General features: G+C 38.6%; 1 protein-coding gene across 1 annotated transcript in view; it reads left to right on the top strand.

Moving 5' to 3' along the window:
• The first annotated feature begins 9,380 nt into the window (after positions 1 to 9,380).
• LOC112540924 (protein lifeguard 1-like) overlaps positions 9,381 to 18,649 on the top strand; it is a 29,097-nt gene continuing 19,828 nt past the window's right edge. The window contains exons 1-6 of the mRNA XM_025168166.2: positions 9,381 to 9,393; positions 12,519 to 12,551; positions 13,610 to 13,975; positions 15,589 to 15,667; positions 16,570 to 16,623; positions 17,995 to 18,085. Of these exons, the coding sequence (XP_025023934.2) occupies positions 9,381 to 9,393; positions 12,519 to 12,551; positions 13,610 to 13,975; positions 15,589 to 15,667; positions 16,570 to 16,623; positions 17,995 to 18,085 (636 nt within the window). The remainder of the gene's footprint in view (positions 9,394 to 12,518; positions 12,552 to 13,609; positions 13,976 to 15,588; positions 15,668 to 16,569; positions 16,624 to 17,994; positions 18,086 to 18,649) is intronic.

The raw sequence follows: 18,649 nt of genomic DNA, 5'->3' as shown, positions 1-18,649 counted from the left end.
ACTCATCCAGCATCCCTGCAAAGCTTATCTTTACAGTATCACTAAGTCAAATAATGCAAGTGGAATTCAACAGCAGAGACTTAAGCAAAAGAAATTAAAAGAATGGAAAATTTTAAATAGATAAACTGACTCCTGCTGAGACAGTAATAGCAATAACATTTGACATTCTTCATAGTTTTACTCTGACTTCATTTTAGGCTGTTTAATTTTGGCTTTTGGTCTTCTGCCATTCTAATAGGCAAGCAAGATATATCACAATTATGAGTGCAAGAGGAGATAAGTATATTACAGGAGTGTTTGTATGGATGCTCTCAGCTGTGGAGAGAAGTGAAGTATTTAGTAGGACACTCAATGAGAAGAGGAGAAGGCATTTAATATGGAGGATGGACTAATAGATGGTCAGAAGTAAGGACTTCTACCAGCACTGGGTGTCTAACTCAAAATTGTTCATTAATATCTGAGGGGTGGGGGAAGTGGGCATGGTTGTTCACAGAAGTGGAAAGCAAATTCTATTAAACCTGTATGTTAGGTAGAATAAAAACATTGCATTGGTGAGTTCAGAAACTGGTGGCTTATACCTACTGTTAGTATGGTAACCATTAGAACTAGACAGTACACCAAGAGCATGGCCACTTACTCCCCATTGGCTGAAAGCTCCATTTTGGATTTTTTTCCAAATTAAACTCAGGAGTTGGGAACAGAAAGTGCACCACACAAATTATCAGAACTCTGTAACTGACTTAGATCTATTAAACAAAAGTAACAATCAGTGGAGGAAAGCTCACAGAAGGGCCTCCATCAACGCCTTGTTAGAAGCAGTATTGTTGAGCTGTTAATAGGTGTCCAGACCTAGCTGCAGGCTTGATTGAACCAGGCGATGAATGCTTTAGTTATAACCAGTCTAGATAATGGAAGTAATTGAAGATAAAATCCCCAGTCTAACTTGTGATATTTCTTCTATCTTGACCTATTCGAGAAACCAGTGCATTCTGATTGGTCAAGGAGAGCATTTTTCATAAGTTAGATGTTATTGCTACAACTCTGTCAAGTTTAAATGTTGTAGTAAATAGTATCCAGGCTCTAATTGGAGAGGGGGTTATGTTGGCAGTGTTTCCAGATGAGATAGGAAAGGAAGCTAGTAGACAATTAAAAGAAGATGCACCACAACTTCTGGTGGGAATTAATGGCGGTCTAGTCTTTGGAGAAGCAGAGATGGCACTGCAGCGGAGATTGGCATCCAGAGGGCCAATGCTGCATACCAAAATCTCTCTGGATGAAGGAAAGATTGTGAAATAACCCATGCGATCTCAGGATAGCTGCTCCCCCTAAGTAAACTGCAGAAACAGAAGTTTTTGCAGTTTGCTTGCGTGTTAAGCAGCTGGGAGGCGCGGGATTCCATCTATGTTCACAGCTGCGGTGTAGCCTATAAAGACATTAAGATCAGCCAACCCTTGTTTCTTAGACACATTTGGAAATAGAGATAGTCCTTGCAGGAGGAAGGCTGAAGATGGTAGCCTCCCAAAGCTTACTGTAAACTCCAATGCAAATGCCAGCCTCCCAGAAGGTGGGAGAAGGTAGGAAAGGGTTAGTTTGCGGCATGCTGGAAACTAACCCTTTTCCTCCTCCCAACTTCCAAGTCCCTTGTTCGTATCGGTGAAAGTTAGCAACTCAAAAGTTCGTAAGTAAGGGACTGTCTGTAACTAAGTTTAATGCTGACTGGAAACTCTTTATTGACTTTTTGTGTGAAACAGAAAAAAAATGAACTTTTGATAATGGTTTTGATGATTAGAAAAAATAATAGATTGAATTCCAGGAAAGATAGCCAACTGAAGATGGCTCTGTGAAAAAGTGGAGCTGATGTTTGTGGACTTTCTTAAGGAGCCAGTTAGTAGATTGGCTCCTTTGATCCTCTCTGTATAAAAGAGAAAGATGCAAGATTGCCCAAGCTGTTTCTTCATATGGTTGTTCCTTTTCCTCATGAAGAGATTGCAAGACAGTGATCTCTAGTGGGGGGGGGACCTGGAGATGGGGAATTTCTATATACAGTGGAACCTCAGTTTACGAACTTAATTCGTTCCGTGACTCTGGTCGCACCCCGAATTGGTCGCAACCCGAAGGAAATTTCCCCATAAGGTTCAATGTAATTACCGTTAATCCGTTCTGGCGTGGAGGACAGGGAGGCGGCTATTGCTTGGAGGGAGAGTCCCCCTCCCTACGACCACGTGTCAGGGGAGGAAAATGGCCGCGGACCACGTGTCAGGGGTGGAAAAATGGCCGCGGACCACGTGTCAGGGGCGGAAAATGGCCGCTGACCATGTGTCAGGGGCGGAAAAATGGCCGCGGACCACGTGTCAGGGGCAGAAAAATGGCCGCGGACCGTGTCATGGGAGGGAAAATGGCCGCGTATCCTGTTCATACCCTGAGGCGGAGTTCGCAAACCGAGGTAAATTTTTGCAGCCAGAGCTGGTCATAACCCGAAAAGTTCGTTAACAGAGGCGTTCGTAACCCGAGGTACCACTGTATGCTCTAGCTGCAAATGGAGCCTTTCAAAGGACACTAAGTTTGGGCACTTCCCTTGCTAACTACCTTAGGAAATTGCTTATTAACAGCTTTAATGAAGTTAGGCACCTTCAAAGGGACAAGGCTAAAAACACCCAGTGAGTGAGTACCTTCAAACCTTAATACAAGAAAATTAAGGTTTATTTTTTAAAACTTTTAAGAATTTAAAATAAACAGCAAAAAGCAAGACAAGGTTTTGGCTACAGAAAGTTTTAAAAAGATTAAGGGCTCAGAAAACATTGGTTGAACTCTGAATAAGACTTTGAAATTATTTTTAAAGAATAAATGCGTGCTTGTGGGAAATAAATTATCATACCATTTAGAGATATTTTCGAGGAACTCTACCGAGGACTGCACTGAGACTATATCAATTATGGCAGCTATGTTGTGTTTTTTTGGGAACAGTCGGTCTTTAGAACAAGATGTTATAGAACAAGATATACAGCAAATTCCATTTCAGAACATGAATTAAATTTTGGATAAGAACCTGCCATCAGATGCAAAGAGAAAACTATATGAGGTTTTAAAAATTAAGAAGGAAATAAAAAAGGCAATCCCAGAGAGTAATGGGAATGATTTTTTTTTCGTTGGGTTTACAAAAGAGACTGCTTAAAAAATGGAAGAAATTTGTAATAAGGTTCAACAACTACTGGAATGGATTACAAAAAGATTGTTCTGTATATTAAAAAAAAAAAAAAGGAATATGAAATTGGCTTATTTGACCAGGGTTAAAATGGGGCATGTTGTTACTCTAGGTGGTGCTTTTTGGATTTACTGATATTTTGATGGGAAAAATGCAGTATACTGGATTTGCTTATTTGGTGTTTACATTTTTTACTTTATAGCTATTTTCTGCATCCTAATTGTTTAATATCTAAATGCTTAGTATCTAATTGTATTTTTTTTAGGAGAAATTAGCTGTTTTTGTTAGGTTAAATTTTAGTCTTTTTTTGTATTAGTATATTTGTGAATAGTTGAGATATGGAATGAATGGGAATGGTTGTTATTTGAGGTGGTTATCTTTCGAATGGTTGGCATTTGGAATGGGTTGTGTATTGGAGTCTTTTTAAAGGAGAAATTGTCTCTTTTTGTTATGTTAAGCTTTAGGTTTGGTTTGCTTATACTTTTTTATGCCTTTTAAATGGGGTTTTGCTTACAGTTAAGAGCTGAGGCATGGAAAGTTAAGTTTTATATTTGTTAATTAATTTTAATATTTTAGAGCTCTTTTTGCACTTCTTGCTGACAATTGGATAAGGAGAAGATGTTACTTATTTGATTTATTACTAAGAGATCGGTTCATGGGATTAAGAGTTTTATATGTCTTAATAAAGAGGGGTGCAGAAATTGTTTATTGCTTGTCATGAAGAGGGTGGGAAGTCGCTTTCTTAAAAGGGGGGGATTTTTTGTTTTCTTTTTTTCCTTTTACTGTTTTTTTTTTTTACAATCTTAATAAAAATATTGGGAAAAAAAGAAAAAACAATAGATTATAGAAAAATGAAAATCATGTTTTAACTATAGAGTAAGTGGTTAATTTACATTTATACTTATAACTGCTGTAAAAGAAAATCAGAAATTACTTCTTTACTTTTTCTTTCTTTTTTCCTGCACTTTTGGCTTTGTTTTCTCTTTCTTTCATGCCAATTCTCTGTGATTGTGGATTCCGTAAACCCCCTCCCCAGGTTTTTTTGTTACCTTTACTCCAAATAGTTATCTGCACATCTCCCATTTTCATACAGTAACTATAAAGGCCAAGTAGAATGAGGGAAGATAGTTGATGCACTCCCCTATACTTTTAAGGCAAAGGTTTATTGTGCAAAGATTTATTGACTTCACAAACTGATTTTTGGCTTCAAGCTTAGCAACTAAGCAATGGAGGCAAATATGTGTAGCTCAGGGTTGAACTATGGAGTCCTTGGGGTTCTCTGAGCTTGGTTCTTTTCTTGCAAATGTTTCATTACCCGGCTAGGTAACAGCTTCAGTGCAACTAAACAAATTAGCAACTAAGGCTGTGCAACAGTTTGGATTTGAGGGCACAATGGTACTTCAGAGCATGTGAGGGCATGCATGTATCACCTGTCAGCAGGAACTCATTAAACCAAACATGTTTTTTTCCTTAGGATCATACTGCATTCATGGAGGGCAGCTGCATAATACTGGGGAAAGACACCACTACTTTTAGGTGTTGCCCATAAAACTCAGGCACCCGAGTTGGTGTGCAGCTGGAAAGAACTTCATCCCTAAATTTGAGAAACACCTTTGCAAAGTGGCTTCTCCACCCCACCCCTACAATACGAACCACAGGTACTTCAGGCAAAGCGAAAGGTGTTTTATTAAGGGGGCACTTAAGTCTTTATATAGGCTACAGACATACATTTGATATGTGTGATGCGTCAGAAAGAATTCAAACAATAAAAGACAATGATGTGCAATAAAGGCTTTGTTTTGTTAGACATGACAAAAGACGGACACCCTTAAAATATGTTGCATCTTCTCCTTTCCTACCCAGGTTTGTTTCTTTACTTGCAACTTTAATCAGGGATTTCAGAATACAGCTCTATTTTTTGATTGACGGTCCCTGAAAGGGCTAGTTTTTGCACATCAAAGGAAATGGCTTTGGCTCAAAGGAAAAACATGGTTTCCTAAACTTCAAAAGGAGGCATGGATGCCATGCTAAAATGCTAATATCACCTTTGTTACAGTGCTAATAATAAAGCCTGTTATATGCTCCCCTCGATACTTTCCCTCGTGCCAGGGCAGAAACTTCTTCTGAGATAAACCTTCTGAACGCAAGGTGATGGTTTTAACTTGTTTATTGCAACAAGTGGGGAGAATCTGCATAATCAGATTTGATCTCCGAGGAACCAGGTCCTTCCCCCTCCCTTTTATTTCCAGCTAACTCGCCCACCATTGTCTCCTCATTTCCCCATTGGCTGAGGTGCTCGGAGGTTACATTCTTTGCAACCGCCTCCTTGAAGTTTCCCGGCTCCTCCTATTACATACATCGCATGTTCATTATAATTAGCTCATTATTTAAATGGGGTGTGATAGTTACTATGCATTAGTTTATTATCTATGTGCATTTGGGTCTTTAAGTTCATGGCTTCATCTATTTGTGGTTACACCGTTAAAAATAAAAAAAACTGCTCCAAGCTGGTCCTTGCCTACAGTTAGTTTGGATACATCATCCCATTCCCTTCTCTCAAGCCTAAAATTTTACATAACAAAGGAAATGCAACAGGTGCTATATTGCTGTCCATGCAAGTTGTAGAGCACATTTTCACCTTTGAATCTGAAGTGCTGTGCAGCTCTTCTAGCAAGAGGTGTCCACCAACTGAGCCAAGGCTATCTTCTATGCTCAACTTCCTGCTTTTATGGTTCCCAGTAGAGAGCAAAAATAAGTAGCTGGTTAGCCATTGTACATGGACAGTCACAAACAATACAAACCTTCAATGGTATGATAAAAAAAATTATATTTATGAAGTTTATAGTAATATAAGCTTTTATTAACTAACACAAAGCACTAAGGTAGGTTGGTATGTAATAAAAGAGATAGATCTTGACTTTTTTGTGCCATTATGTTTCCCCACATATTTTTTCTTGGCTCTTCTAAGACTCTTTTACCAACTGTCACTTATAGAATTCTATTGCTTGAAGCTTCTACGCATCATATTGCCATAGTGTTTTCTTAAAAGTCAATGCAATAGCCATCTATATTTTAGTAAGTTATCTTATATTTTAATGATGTCATAGTATCACCTACATGAAACTTCCTTTACTTCTTTCTTATTTTGAACCCTGCAACCTCTTTGTAGTCCCTTCTAACATCTAACACTTTTCCTATTGATGAAAAATGCTATGCTTTGCATTACTTTTAATGTTAGACATAAGAAAGAATGGAAGAAATTTAGATCTGTTTTAATTCATAGGTAATTCTTCAAATAAAGCTTAGATTAATAATTCCCAACCTGTGATTAGAAATGCTGTAGTGGGCCAAACAGCAGTACTGAAAATAGTTCTTGATTCAGGTGCCATAATAACATAATTAGTAAATAAATAACTGAATAACTAACTGACCAATATCCTGGGAGACCATTGTATCTTGCAAGGTTTGGACAAAAATATCAAAGTCTATGATGATCTCTCAAGGTTTGGGCCAATTATTATCTTGTAAGATTTCAGGCAAGAACATTTTTTAAAAAATGCATTTTTAAAATTAAGTTATTTGGGGGTCCTGTGGATAAGATAGGGGACATTATCTGGTCACAGGCTGAAATAATATCACCATCTCTTGGATTTTATTGTATTTAATAATTGTATTTTATATTTGTATTATTTTTGTTTTTACTGATTTTAAATTGTTTTGTTGTGAACCACCCAGAGTCCCTCCTTGTGGGGGAGTTGGACGGTGATATAAATTTGATATATAAAAATATATAAATATCTCATTGTTAGCCTCTGCAATGTGGTGGGTTTTAGTGATCTGCATAAATAAAAGGTTGATAACCACTGGCAAATATTTAAATGTTTTATTTATAACTAGTTTTTCCCAACCACTCAACTTTGATTTGCTCCACATGTTGGAAGAATTTCTTCCCTTTAGTTTGTTCCTTGCTCAGGTCAAAACACCAGATTCCATAATTCAGAGTTCAAAAGTTTATTTAGCACACAAAGCAAGAGCATTGAGCATTGAGTGCAGCCAGGGGTGCAACACTCTTTTATGGTCAGGTACGAACAACTAATCTGCGCATGCCTAATTCTAAAATTCTCAACTTTAACTTTCCTAATAAGCCTGATTTCTCACTGTTCTAATTTGTATGCTTCATTTCTGTTGCCAGAAGGGTAACAGTTTCTCCTCATTCTTTCCTTATCTGCCTATGTGACTCATTTCGGTATAATGGCAAAGCACTAACTTCCCTTCTAAAATGGCATTAGTTTAGCTCTTTAATAACAACTTTCCAACATACCCAATATTTGCATACTTGAAGTGAGTGTTCAGTATTGCCAGAAATGCACTAAATGTTACCTTCAGGTACATGAGGGTTTTTCCTGTTGGGGTTCTGAAATTTTACTACAAAAACCCTGAGGAGGAGAGAGGATTCATTCCTACCTCGTGGAGAGCCATGAGGAAAAGAGAAGAAAATGAGGGAAACTGGAAAAAGGGCGGGCTCCAAGCCCCTCCCACACAAAGCAGCAAAGCTAGGCCACAGCAAAGCTACCCCTCCCTTTGTACTCATGTGAGACAGGCTTGGTTGAAACCCCATATTTTCCAACACCCATTCTCTTCAACCTTGCATGTCTCTGCGTCCCACAATATTTAGTTTTTCTCTTAGTTTCTGATAACTTGTTCTCGACAACGGCTTAGTGAAGATGTCCACTGTCATGTTTCCTGTGGGACAGCAGTCTAGTTGGATTAACCCTTGTTGTTGCAACTCTCTCACCATATGATACTTTACATCAATGTGCTTAGTTCTCCCACCTACTTTCTCTGACTGTGAAACTCTGATGCAACTCTGTCTTCAAAGATTTGTAAAGGGTTTGGTTCATCTATACCCATGTCTGCAAGCAATAATCTAAGCCACACAGTCTCATTACATGTGTCTGTTGCTGCCACATACTCTGCTTCTGCAGAGGACTGTGCTATTGTGCTTTGCTTGTGACTTCCCCAGCTCACTGTTCCACCCCCATAGAAAAATACATAGCCACTAGTGGACTTACGGTCAGCAATATTTTCTGCCCAGTCTGCATCTGTGAATCCCACTAGTCTAGGATTCTCAGTGGCTGGCAGTTTTAGTTTTAGGTGCATGGCCCCCTTTAGGTACCTTCCCACCCTCTTGACACCAGTCCAGTCTCTCTGTGTGGGCATGCTTGTCTCTGCATAGAATGCCCACTGCAGCTGCAATGTCTGGTCTAGTTGTGGTGGCTAGATACAACAATTTTCCTATGGCACTTCTATATTCATTGTTCTCTGGTAGGAGATCGCTGGGTTCTTGTTGCTTGTGGAAAGCCATCTCCATCAGTATAGATGCAGGATTGCCATTTTGCAATCTTAAGCTTTCCAACAGTTCTAGAATCTTTTGGTTCTGACTTAGAAGAAAGCTCCCATCTTCTTCTCTCGATCTGTATTTCTAAGTAGTAGCTGGCATTGCCCAGATGCTTCATTTCTACTTTTCTATTTAGTTGAGAAACAATATCATTAAAGTCCCTCTTGTTATTGTGGCAAATCATTAAATCATCCACACAACAAAGTATATATACATCCCTCCCATTTCTGTGTCTTGTGTATAGGCAGGGATCAGCTTTTCCTTGAACGAAACCCTGGTCAAGAAGTATTTGGTTTAACTTCTTGTTCCACACTCTGCCTGCCTGCTTTAGGCCATAAATCCCCTTCTGAAGCTTGCAAACGAGATGCCTGTTATTGGGATTAGTGAAGCCTGCAAGCTGTGTCATGTAAAGTTCTTCTTCTGTCTCCCAATGTAAAAATGCAGTTTTAACATCTAAGTGTTTGACGTCCATGTTCCTGGATGCTGCTAGACTTAGAACCATTCTAATTGTGTTTCACAACAGGAACAAAACATTCATCATAGTCCTGTCCATATTTCTGTGAGTAGCCTTTTGCTACCAATCTGGCCTTGTACCTTTGTACTTCGCCATTCTTGTCTTGTTTTGCCTTGAACACCCACCTTTTGGTAGTTTAGTTAAAGTCCATGTTTTGTTTTTGTACGGAGCATCTAGCTCCTCCTGTGCTGCCCTTTTCCACTTATTTGCCTCATCTGCTGGCATTTGCAGCACCTCATTCCATGATGTGGGTTCGCTTGGTAGCGATGACCTTGCGAGGTAGGTAAGTCTGTCAGCTGGAACTCCTTTGTTGGGTCGTGATGAGCATCTCAGAGCAGGTTCAGGAGTGACAACTGGTGGTTCACCCTCTTCTGCATCCTCGGCCTCATCATCTGTCTCTGGTGGAGTCTCTTCCTGGACTTCCATCTCCCTCTGGGTTGGTGTGGTTGTGTCTTCTGGTGTCAGGCTGAACATCTCAGGCTGGTAACTGCTGTTGCTGGTTTGTCCGCAGTCATTATCCACCTGAGTGCAGCAGCCTCTCTCCCTCTCATCAAAGTATACCACTCTGCATATGCTTACTCTTCCCATCTTTGGGTTCAGGATTCTGTATCCCTTGCTTCCTGGAGCGTAGCCAATCATGACCCCTTCTTCAGCTCTAGGGTCCAGTTTGGATCTCCTTTCTTTTGGTACATCAGCATAGGCCTTAGATCCAAACACTCTTAAATGTTTGACACTTGGTTTTCACCCATGCCAAAGCTCAAAGGGCATTACCTTATTGGCTCTGGTTGGCAATCTATTTTGCAAGTATGTAGCTGTGATAACAGCATCTGCCCAGTATTTGTCAGGTAGATCTGCCTTTAACTGCATACGCCTTACCATGTCCATCAATGATCTGTTCTTTCGTTCTGCGACTCCATTACTCTCTGGCATGTCAGGAGTGGTTAATCTGTGCTCTATGCCTAGTTGTATTAGGTATGTCTGCATGGTGTTAGAAATGAACTCACCACCTCTGTTGCTTTGAAGGGCTTGAGGGGTCCAATTGAATTTATTCCTTACCATAGCAACGTATGTCTTCAGCATATCCCGAGTTTGGGATTTTTCCTTCATCAGGTAGGTTACACAATACCTGGAAAAATCATCTATAAAACATATTACGTATTTGTTTTCACCTGCTGATGCTTGAAGAGGTCCACATAAGTCAGTGTGGATAAGTTCAAGTGGTTTAGTTGCATGCCTTTCCCTTCGTTTAGGTATGGCAGGCCTTGTTGCCTTTCCTGTGATGCACACTACACACTTTGACTGGTATTTTTCATGATTGCTTAGTTCAAGGTCACTTACCATATTTTCCTTCTTCATTTTAAAAATTGCATCAAAGTCCCTGTGTGCAAACCACTTGTGCCATATGGTGGCGCTGATGTCCTTCTTTCTCTGCTGCTGTTGGCAGGTGAGGCTGACATCTGGTGGTGGCTGTTCACAGTTCACCTGGTACACTCCATTTTTCTCAAAGCCTGTAACATAAATCTGCCTACCAGTGGTTACTTCACAAGTTCTATTGGCTTTAAACATTACACTGAAACCTTTTCTGTTTAATGATCACACACTCAGCAAACTGGTTGTCAGTCATGGTACATAATATGCATCTGTCATTATGAGGTCTTTGTATTTTTCTCCATTAAAACATATCAAGGGTATTTTGCCTTTTCCCCTTATTGAGATGGAATTCCCATCAGCAAGAGCAATGTTCCCTTGTGGCTCTTCATTCAGTTCACTAAAGTTATCTCTGTTCCCACAAAGATGTTGGCTTGCACCTGAATCTAAGATTCATTGACTTTTGGCTTCATTAGAATTAGCTCCAAGAGCATTTTCTGCTCTGAAAATTGTATGCAGAGCTAATTTTTATTTGGAATGCCTTCCTTTTGAAAAATCCTTCTTGTCTCTACTTTTACAAAATCTAGCTATGTGCCCTGGCTTGTTGCAGGAATGACAAACAATGGGTTTATTATTGTGCTGATGAGCAATCAATGGCTTCTGCTCACATTTCCCTTTTTCTGCCAGGTAACCCATGTCTTTTGTTGACTTTTTATGGAAATACAAATAATTTTTCTGTCTCCTCACTTCACTTCTAATTGCTCCAAACAATTGAGACAAATTCATCCCTTGTAAATTCTGCGCTGCTACGAAAGGGTAATATTTGTCAGGTAATGAGCTTAATAGAAAAGCCATTTTTTGTCTTTCATTCATGAGATTTTGAATTGTGCTCAGCCTTTCAAAGATAGACTACATTCTCAATAAATGCTCGTTAATATCCTCATCTTCTAAAAAACTAGATGCAATCAGCTCCCTCAGTATCGAAAACATCTTCTGATCATTTTCTAAATATAATGTCCTCAAGTTCTCAATCATTTCCTTGGCAGTGGCAAGTTCTTTTACTTCTGCCAGTCTGTGATCAGGTAGTGAACTAGAAATTAAAATCATGGCCCTTTTGTTCTTCTGTTCCCATAATCTCTTGGCTTCCTCAGAATCCCCTGGTTGTGGCTGAGGGGAATCTAAACAATCTAGGCTGTCCCAAAAGTCCAATTGTAGCCTTAGTCTGTATAGCCAAGCTGAAAAATTATCTTCATTCAACTTCGGGATGGGGGGAAGCTCCTCCTCCCTCTCCATTGTTAAAAGGAGAGAGAAAAAAAAATCTGAACTGAGCCTTTAAAAATGTGCAAGCAGTTTCTTGGCTGTAAGACCAAAGAAACCTGGGCTGATATGCTGCGCCCGTAACCCTATGTTGGGGATCTGAAATGTTACTACAAAAACCCGGAGGAGGAGAGAGGGTTCATTCCTACCTCATGGAGAGTCATGAGGAAAGAGAAGAAAAAGGGAAACTGGAAAAAAGGTGGGCTCTAAGCCCCTCCCACACAAAGCAGCAAAGCTAGGCCGCAGTGAAGCCACCCCTTGTGTTGTGCTTGTGTGAGACAGGCCTGGTTGAAACCCCATATTTTCCAACATTTCCCCCCTCCAAATAGGCATTCTTTATTTTCTTTTTAAATTGTAAAATGTTAAACTTATGTTTTTTTCTGATGAAACTTCCATTGGATTACAATTTCACACATATTTTAGAGTATTTTGGCTTTTCCATTACACCACTATTCTTACCATTGTTTCATATCAGAGTTCAGTAAAATCATTTATTTTTTACTTGATCATATTCAAGTCTTTCCTCTTGGAAACATTGGATTACATGATGGTTAATATATGTTAGTCCATTCAGTTCTCACAACAAACTTGTGAGACCAACTAGATTGTGATTCTTTTCCATTCTTAATCTTTTGATCAACTGGTTATGAGGAAAGAGGTTATCTCCTTTTGTTCTCTGATTTATGAAAAATATAATGAGTTTTAATCTTCAATTCTAGAGACCATACAAGTCAAAGAAGAACCTCAAGGAGGTAAAATAAAATGAATTGACTTCAGAGGGTAAATTCTGCCCTGGAAAGCTTTAGCTTCCTGATCAATGTAGTTGCCAAAGATTCTAACATGCAGGAGAAGGTAAAAATAAAGGGGATGTCTAGGCTGGGTGGGGAATGTTTTGGGAGGAATGGTATATCTACTGAATTCACAGTCTTCTGCCACACTTCCAACCTGAGGGAAAAAATTAAACCGGCCACTGAAATGTTCTAAATCCTTTCCATTCTCATTGCTTGCAGTGGCAGTAAAAATACTGCAAGGAAGGGGCAGAGAGACATCAACACCTCTATTCTTACTTCCACCTTGCCAGTTTAAAGAAGGTGAAAGCAATCCAAGTAATAGGTTAACATTACCCTGCCCATTGGTTTACAATACTTTATTTTGTCTAAATTATTTTGGGGAAAAAAAGATTGCAGGTAGTCCTCGGTTAACGATGGTAATTGGGACTGGAATTTCCACTGCTAACCGATGCGGCTGTAAAGTGCACCACGACCACATTGGCTAGCAACGGCAATCCTGGTACTCCCTATTGCCCTTGTTAACCAAATCCCACCAGTCATTAGGCAAGGACCCACCCTGATCCAAGCCATTCCCGGCTTGGTCCCTTCCTGCCCTGAGCCTCTGTAAAGTAAGGGACTGTCTCCTCTTCAACTCCCCCATCAGCCTATCTCCCCCTCCCATCTCTGCCCTTTTGGCCACCCTGCACTCCACCCCTGCTGCCCTGCACTCCACCACCCCTACTGCCCTGAGCTCCGCTGGTCCTGTCACCCCCAACTGGCCTTCACTGTCTTCTTCCTCCCACTGCTGATGAGGAACACCCTGCCTGGCACTGCTGCCCTTGTCCAAATCGCATGCAGCCTTCTTGTGAGGCTTTGGAAGGCTTCACAGCCTCCAAGAAGGCTGCACATGGCCTTAGGAAGAAGGCCTGGTGCAGACAGCAGCTGCCTTGCAAAGGGCCAGGCCAGGCCCACTTTGTCAGCAGGGGGAGGAAGACGACAAAATTGAAATTGAGTTTCAGTACAATAACCATTGTAATGAGTTTATTGGTATCAATCTAAAGGTATAACTGGAATGGAGTTATCCAAGATGGAAAGTAATATACCAGTAAATTTTTGTGGAGATATAGCATACATCAAATACCAACATCCTGGTGGTGATTCTCCAGAAGTAACAAGTTCAGTGAAATCAATTGTAAGAGAAGATATTTTGCCACATAGTAACGGGAAAAAAATTGTTCAAGAGTCTTCATCAAAATTTGAAAGGGTTCCATCACAAGTAAGAAGGACAAGGTCTTCTCCATCACATGGTAGACATCCAAGACGTGGACCATCCCGCAGAAGACGCCAACGCATGGCAAATGTTATTGAAGATGAAGGTCCATTTGCAGACAGAACCATCCGCAGAAGTAAGTGGCAACAATCTCTGCCAAGTATGAGAACATATAAGAAAGAATTGATATAAAGTTGGTAATCGTTCTCATTGCAAGTTGGACATGGAATATGTGTTATTTCAGGTTGAAGATAAAATGCTTTTTACCTCTTCCCTTTAGATTCAACTTCCCATTCAATGTAATAGAGCAGATTTTGGTAAACTTTACCCAACATTTGTAGTATTCATTGTAAGGATTCTAACCTACAATAACAATAGATGATTCAGAGATAATGAGTATACTTTGGATTGGATGCATTTGGATCTAAACAGTCATACTTAAATCCATGAAATAGCAGGGATATGCAAAACATTTTGAATTTGAACCATTTTGAATTTGAAATAACCCAGTTTCAAATCTAAAGCAGCTGTTCTGTATTTGAACTATTCAAAATTTGTATCAAACTTCAAAAGAGGCATTTTGAATTTGAAACAGTTGAAGCAGGTTTGCACATTCCTAGTACTTAGCCTAATTAATTGATTTTGCTTAAAATCCAGGTGAAATCTAGTTTAAATTTACAACTACTCTTCATTTCTCATTTCTGCTTACTTGCTTACCTAGTGATGGCAAGTGAACAGCCAGTATCAACAAGAAGAGGAAGGGCAAGAAGTTCAAGAATTAGAAAACTAGAGGCCCATTCCTTTCCCACACACACACACATGTAGATGCTTTTGTATCTTTGTCAGTGCTGATTCCTTGACATTTATGCTGTGTAAATTTTGAATTCACTGTTCCCACTGCACCCCTTTTCTCACTTGTTCTGCAGTAACAGAAAGTGAATTTGCTAATATCTGGCCAACCTATAACCCATTCTTTGTTACATGCTCTGTGTGTGGCAAAGGCAAGCAATCAAGGAAGAGCAGAAAGTGGCTTCTTTACCTGTGTACAATCTCTGACATCCATCCCTGGAATCTCACTAGAGTGAAATGAGTTTTTAATAGTGTCTCCTTCCCTTCCACTGCCAGCTGCAGCATTAGCTTGGCAGCAGTCAAAGAATATTCCTTAATATCCTACTGACTTTGTTTTTTAATTTATGAAACATTTTCAAGAAAGAATATAAGCCAAAAAAGTTACAGGACATTTTATTTTGAATTCAGCAAAAGCTGTTGGCTATTCTCAGCACCAGTTAATTTCTCTATGCAGAAAAAACAAATAAAAAAAAATCAAAAGAGATTTTTAACAATTTTCCTGTATTGTCAATGGCAATTATGGGTTTGACAACATATTCCTCTCAGACTTCTCAGTGGGTCACTCTTGTTTGTGAAGAGCTGATAACCATAGAAGGAAAACAATGGAAAACAATGGCAGAAACTCTGCTGCTCTTCATCTAAGAAAGTTGTTAAACACACAATTGTTCAATGTCTGAAAAAGCAACTGAGGTATATTATATTTGAGAGGAATACCCTAGGGAACAGAAAGTATTCCTTTTTCTACTGCCTAGCCTTACGTATTTGATGAACTGAATAAGTCATGGATCTATTACAATGATGCCATTTTTGCCTTCTGGATATCTTTTAAATTCCATACAAAACTTGATTGGCCGATTTGTTTTAAATATATCACCTGAAACAATTTTTCTGCCTCCTTAGCTTTCCTTTGGAAACTGTATCTCATGTTGGCATTTCAACTGGCTTACACTGTTGGTATAATATGTATGTTCCTCTACTGGTAAGTGTAATTTATTGCAGCTGTTGCCATCTTGGTGCCCTCAGGATATATTGGCACAACTTTAGGGGGTACCTAAATTCAGCAGCAACTGGTTCCAACAACAATGCATTGTAATGTACAGCTCCTAAATATTGCACATCATTGAAAAACCAAACTGCTTGCATCCAAACATCTCTGCCACTTGATGTGTGCATCAAGTGGGGACTAACCTTCAGGAGAGTCTGAGAGGGGATTTATTCAGACACTACCCTGCTGGGACTAGAAATTATTTACACACATCATGTGTCAACCTTCTGAAAGCCAAACCTCCGGAAGAACTATGTTTCCTTCCTTCGGTTTCTTTCCCTCCTTGAAGAAGCACACTCAAGGAGGAGTCTTGTTATTCCTCCTGTTTTTATAATTATTGTAACAAATGTATAATAATTACAATTATGTATAATATTATAATAATTGTAAAAAAAATTCTGTAAATTAGGCTCCTATCGGTTAACATTCATCATGTTTTCTTCTGTTTTATTGGGTTTTGAACTTCATTGTTATTTTTTATTTTATTTATTTATTTATATTTCAAATTTGTCACTCCCCATCTCACTGGAGAGTGACTCTGGGTGGTTTACAGTAAAAAAGAAAAAAATATTAATTAAAATAGAATAAATATTAATTAAAATACACTACAACAACAAAATTCCTATATAATACTTCCAAGAAACTGATGTTAACTAGGAGTTATTAGACTCTGGGAGCATCTTCAAGGTACCAGCCACCCCCCAATTTTTAATATTGTTATGATCCATACTGAATATAGGGAGGTGCAATGGAAATGTTTTAAAATAAATTGAATAAATTACTAATTCCTTCTGTTAAGTATCCTTTCTGTAACTATTTTTGGGTTTTTTGTCCAGGAAATATCTTAAAATATGGGTTCGGAGACGTCCATGGTTTTGCTATGCCCTCTTGTAAGTATACATGCAAGTGCCAATTAGTAAAATCTCTTCCTTAGTAAATATGCATTATTTCTCAGAAAAACCATAATAAAACCAACATCCATGAACAAGCAGAACAAAATTGTTTGTAGTACCAGCAGTCTCTAGATTGAGAAACAGTACTTAACAATATTTAAAAAATAATATTAATAATGTTAAGAATATACATTATATGTTTGATATAAGATGATCAGCCATCTAAAAATTCATAAAAGAATGCAATTTTAACAAAAATCAATATTACTTATCCCTTTTGCATATGTTTTTGATGTAATTAGTTATCTTGGCTATAAATGCTAATTTATTGCCATCAAGTATCCCTAAACCAATCTAATTAGGACACTTTAAAATTCTATCTGGTAAAACCAAATATTAATAGAATTGACAAGATGACATCTCTAGATTTGCTTTATTTGCATTCTAATTTCTGTTCCACTATCTAGCTAATTTACATTGCCATTCAATATGAAGATAACAATTAAGAGGGGGTGATATACTCAGTAAATTGGATTGCAAGGTAAAGTCATCTTGGAGTCAAGCTCAACTTCAGGTGATTGCACCCATGCTATTTTTTTGGTGGCAATATGGAAGTGGTTTGCCATTTCCTTTTTCCAGATTGTTTTTACTTCCCAGTCTAGCCTACAGCTCTGATATTTACAAGGGGCCATCCATCCAAGTTCTAAGTAGAGTCAGTCCTGCTTAGCTTCCAAGATTAGCCAAGGTCAACTAGGTGTTGTTTCCTGCAGAAGTAAGAATATTTTATTTCATTTGGTTACAGAGATACATATTCTCATAATAATCTTGAAAGAATTCTGATATCTGTAACTAGACAGATAGTCTCTGTCTTATTCAGATTTTAAAAAATGGATGCTAATCTGCTAACCGAAGGGGGCAAGGGGTGATTCCTACTCATCTGTCAAGCTTCCATGTCCCCCAAATCTACTCTGGAAAACTGGAGACTCTGTGCAAGTCATTGGGGATATATGTGTGAGTTTGAAAATTGCCCTTTCCAGTTTCCACTGAGAGAAGCAGTTCTATCAATAGGAAACCTGCATCAATTTTAATCCAATGTGGTTAGAATGGAGTTTGAAACGGATGTTTGCTCTTTGAGGAATTGTGTGTTTACTGGGATATCTGAAGCTTCATCACTGCATTTCTTTTACAGAGCCCTAAAGATTTATTTAGTTTCTGTTGTTTTCTTCTAAAAGGATTTTACTGGATTCTTAAATATAAGATGTGGTTTTATCTATAATTATTTATTGAATGAATATTTTTATTATAGTATCAATTGTAAAATAACAGGACATTTTAAACTAAGATGGTAGTATGTTTATCTCATTTTAGACCAGCAGTCTTGCTAATGGTTATTGCCTTAGCTTGCTGTGATCAAGCCCGAAGAAAATTTCCTTTGAATATAATTTTATTAGCAATATTTGTAAGTATCTCTTGAAGGTAATGCTCTATATAACATATTAATGTAACTGGTCAGTTTATTATATATGTTATTGTTTACCTGTTGCTACATCTAGGTTCCACAATACTTTACATTTTGAATAATGCTCTGCTTGGCTTGTACAGTAAAGATGAAGATAGATAGTCTACTTTGATATTTTCCAGTCTGGTTCCCAAATATATTGGACTACAACTTTGGTCAACCTTGCCCCAGCTCCCAGCCAGCATCAGGATGGGGAAAGGGAGCATCAGGATGGGGAAAGCTAATCTAATTCATATGATGTTCAGAACAATGGAAGTCTGTACTTCCTACCTTACAGCTACTTGTAACATTATTTCCACCCCCAAGGCAAGCTTTGAGAAAATGCAGTTTCATCCCTATATTACATATAATAACATTTATGAATATGCAGCGTGTTGGCATAAACAGCATGAGACCATTCATCTGAATCAGCTAAAAAATTAATTCCCTGTTCTCTTTGTCATTGTTGGTTCTTACTCTACCATGTTATAAATTATATAGCTCATCATGCCCTTAGTAATTATG

This window comes from Python bivittatus, unplaced genomic scaffold (genome assembly GCF_059951505.1).
Source record: "Python bivittatus isolate LINGU-HERP-01145 unplaced genomic scaffold, Pbiv_v1 ctg000610_np1212, whole genome shotgun sequence".
Lineage (NCBI taxonomy): Eukaryota > Metazoa > Chordata > Lepidosauria > Squamata > Pythonidae > Python > Python bivittatus.
Note: the sequence above shows the minus strand (reverse complement) of the source record. Positions and strands in the feature narration are given on the sequence as shown.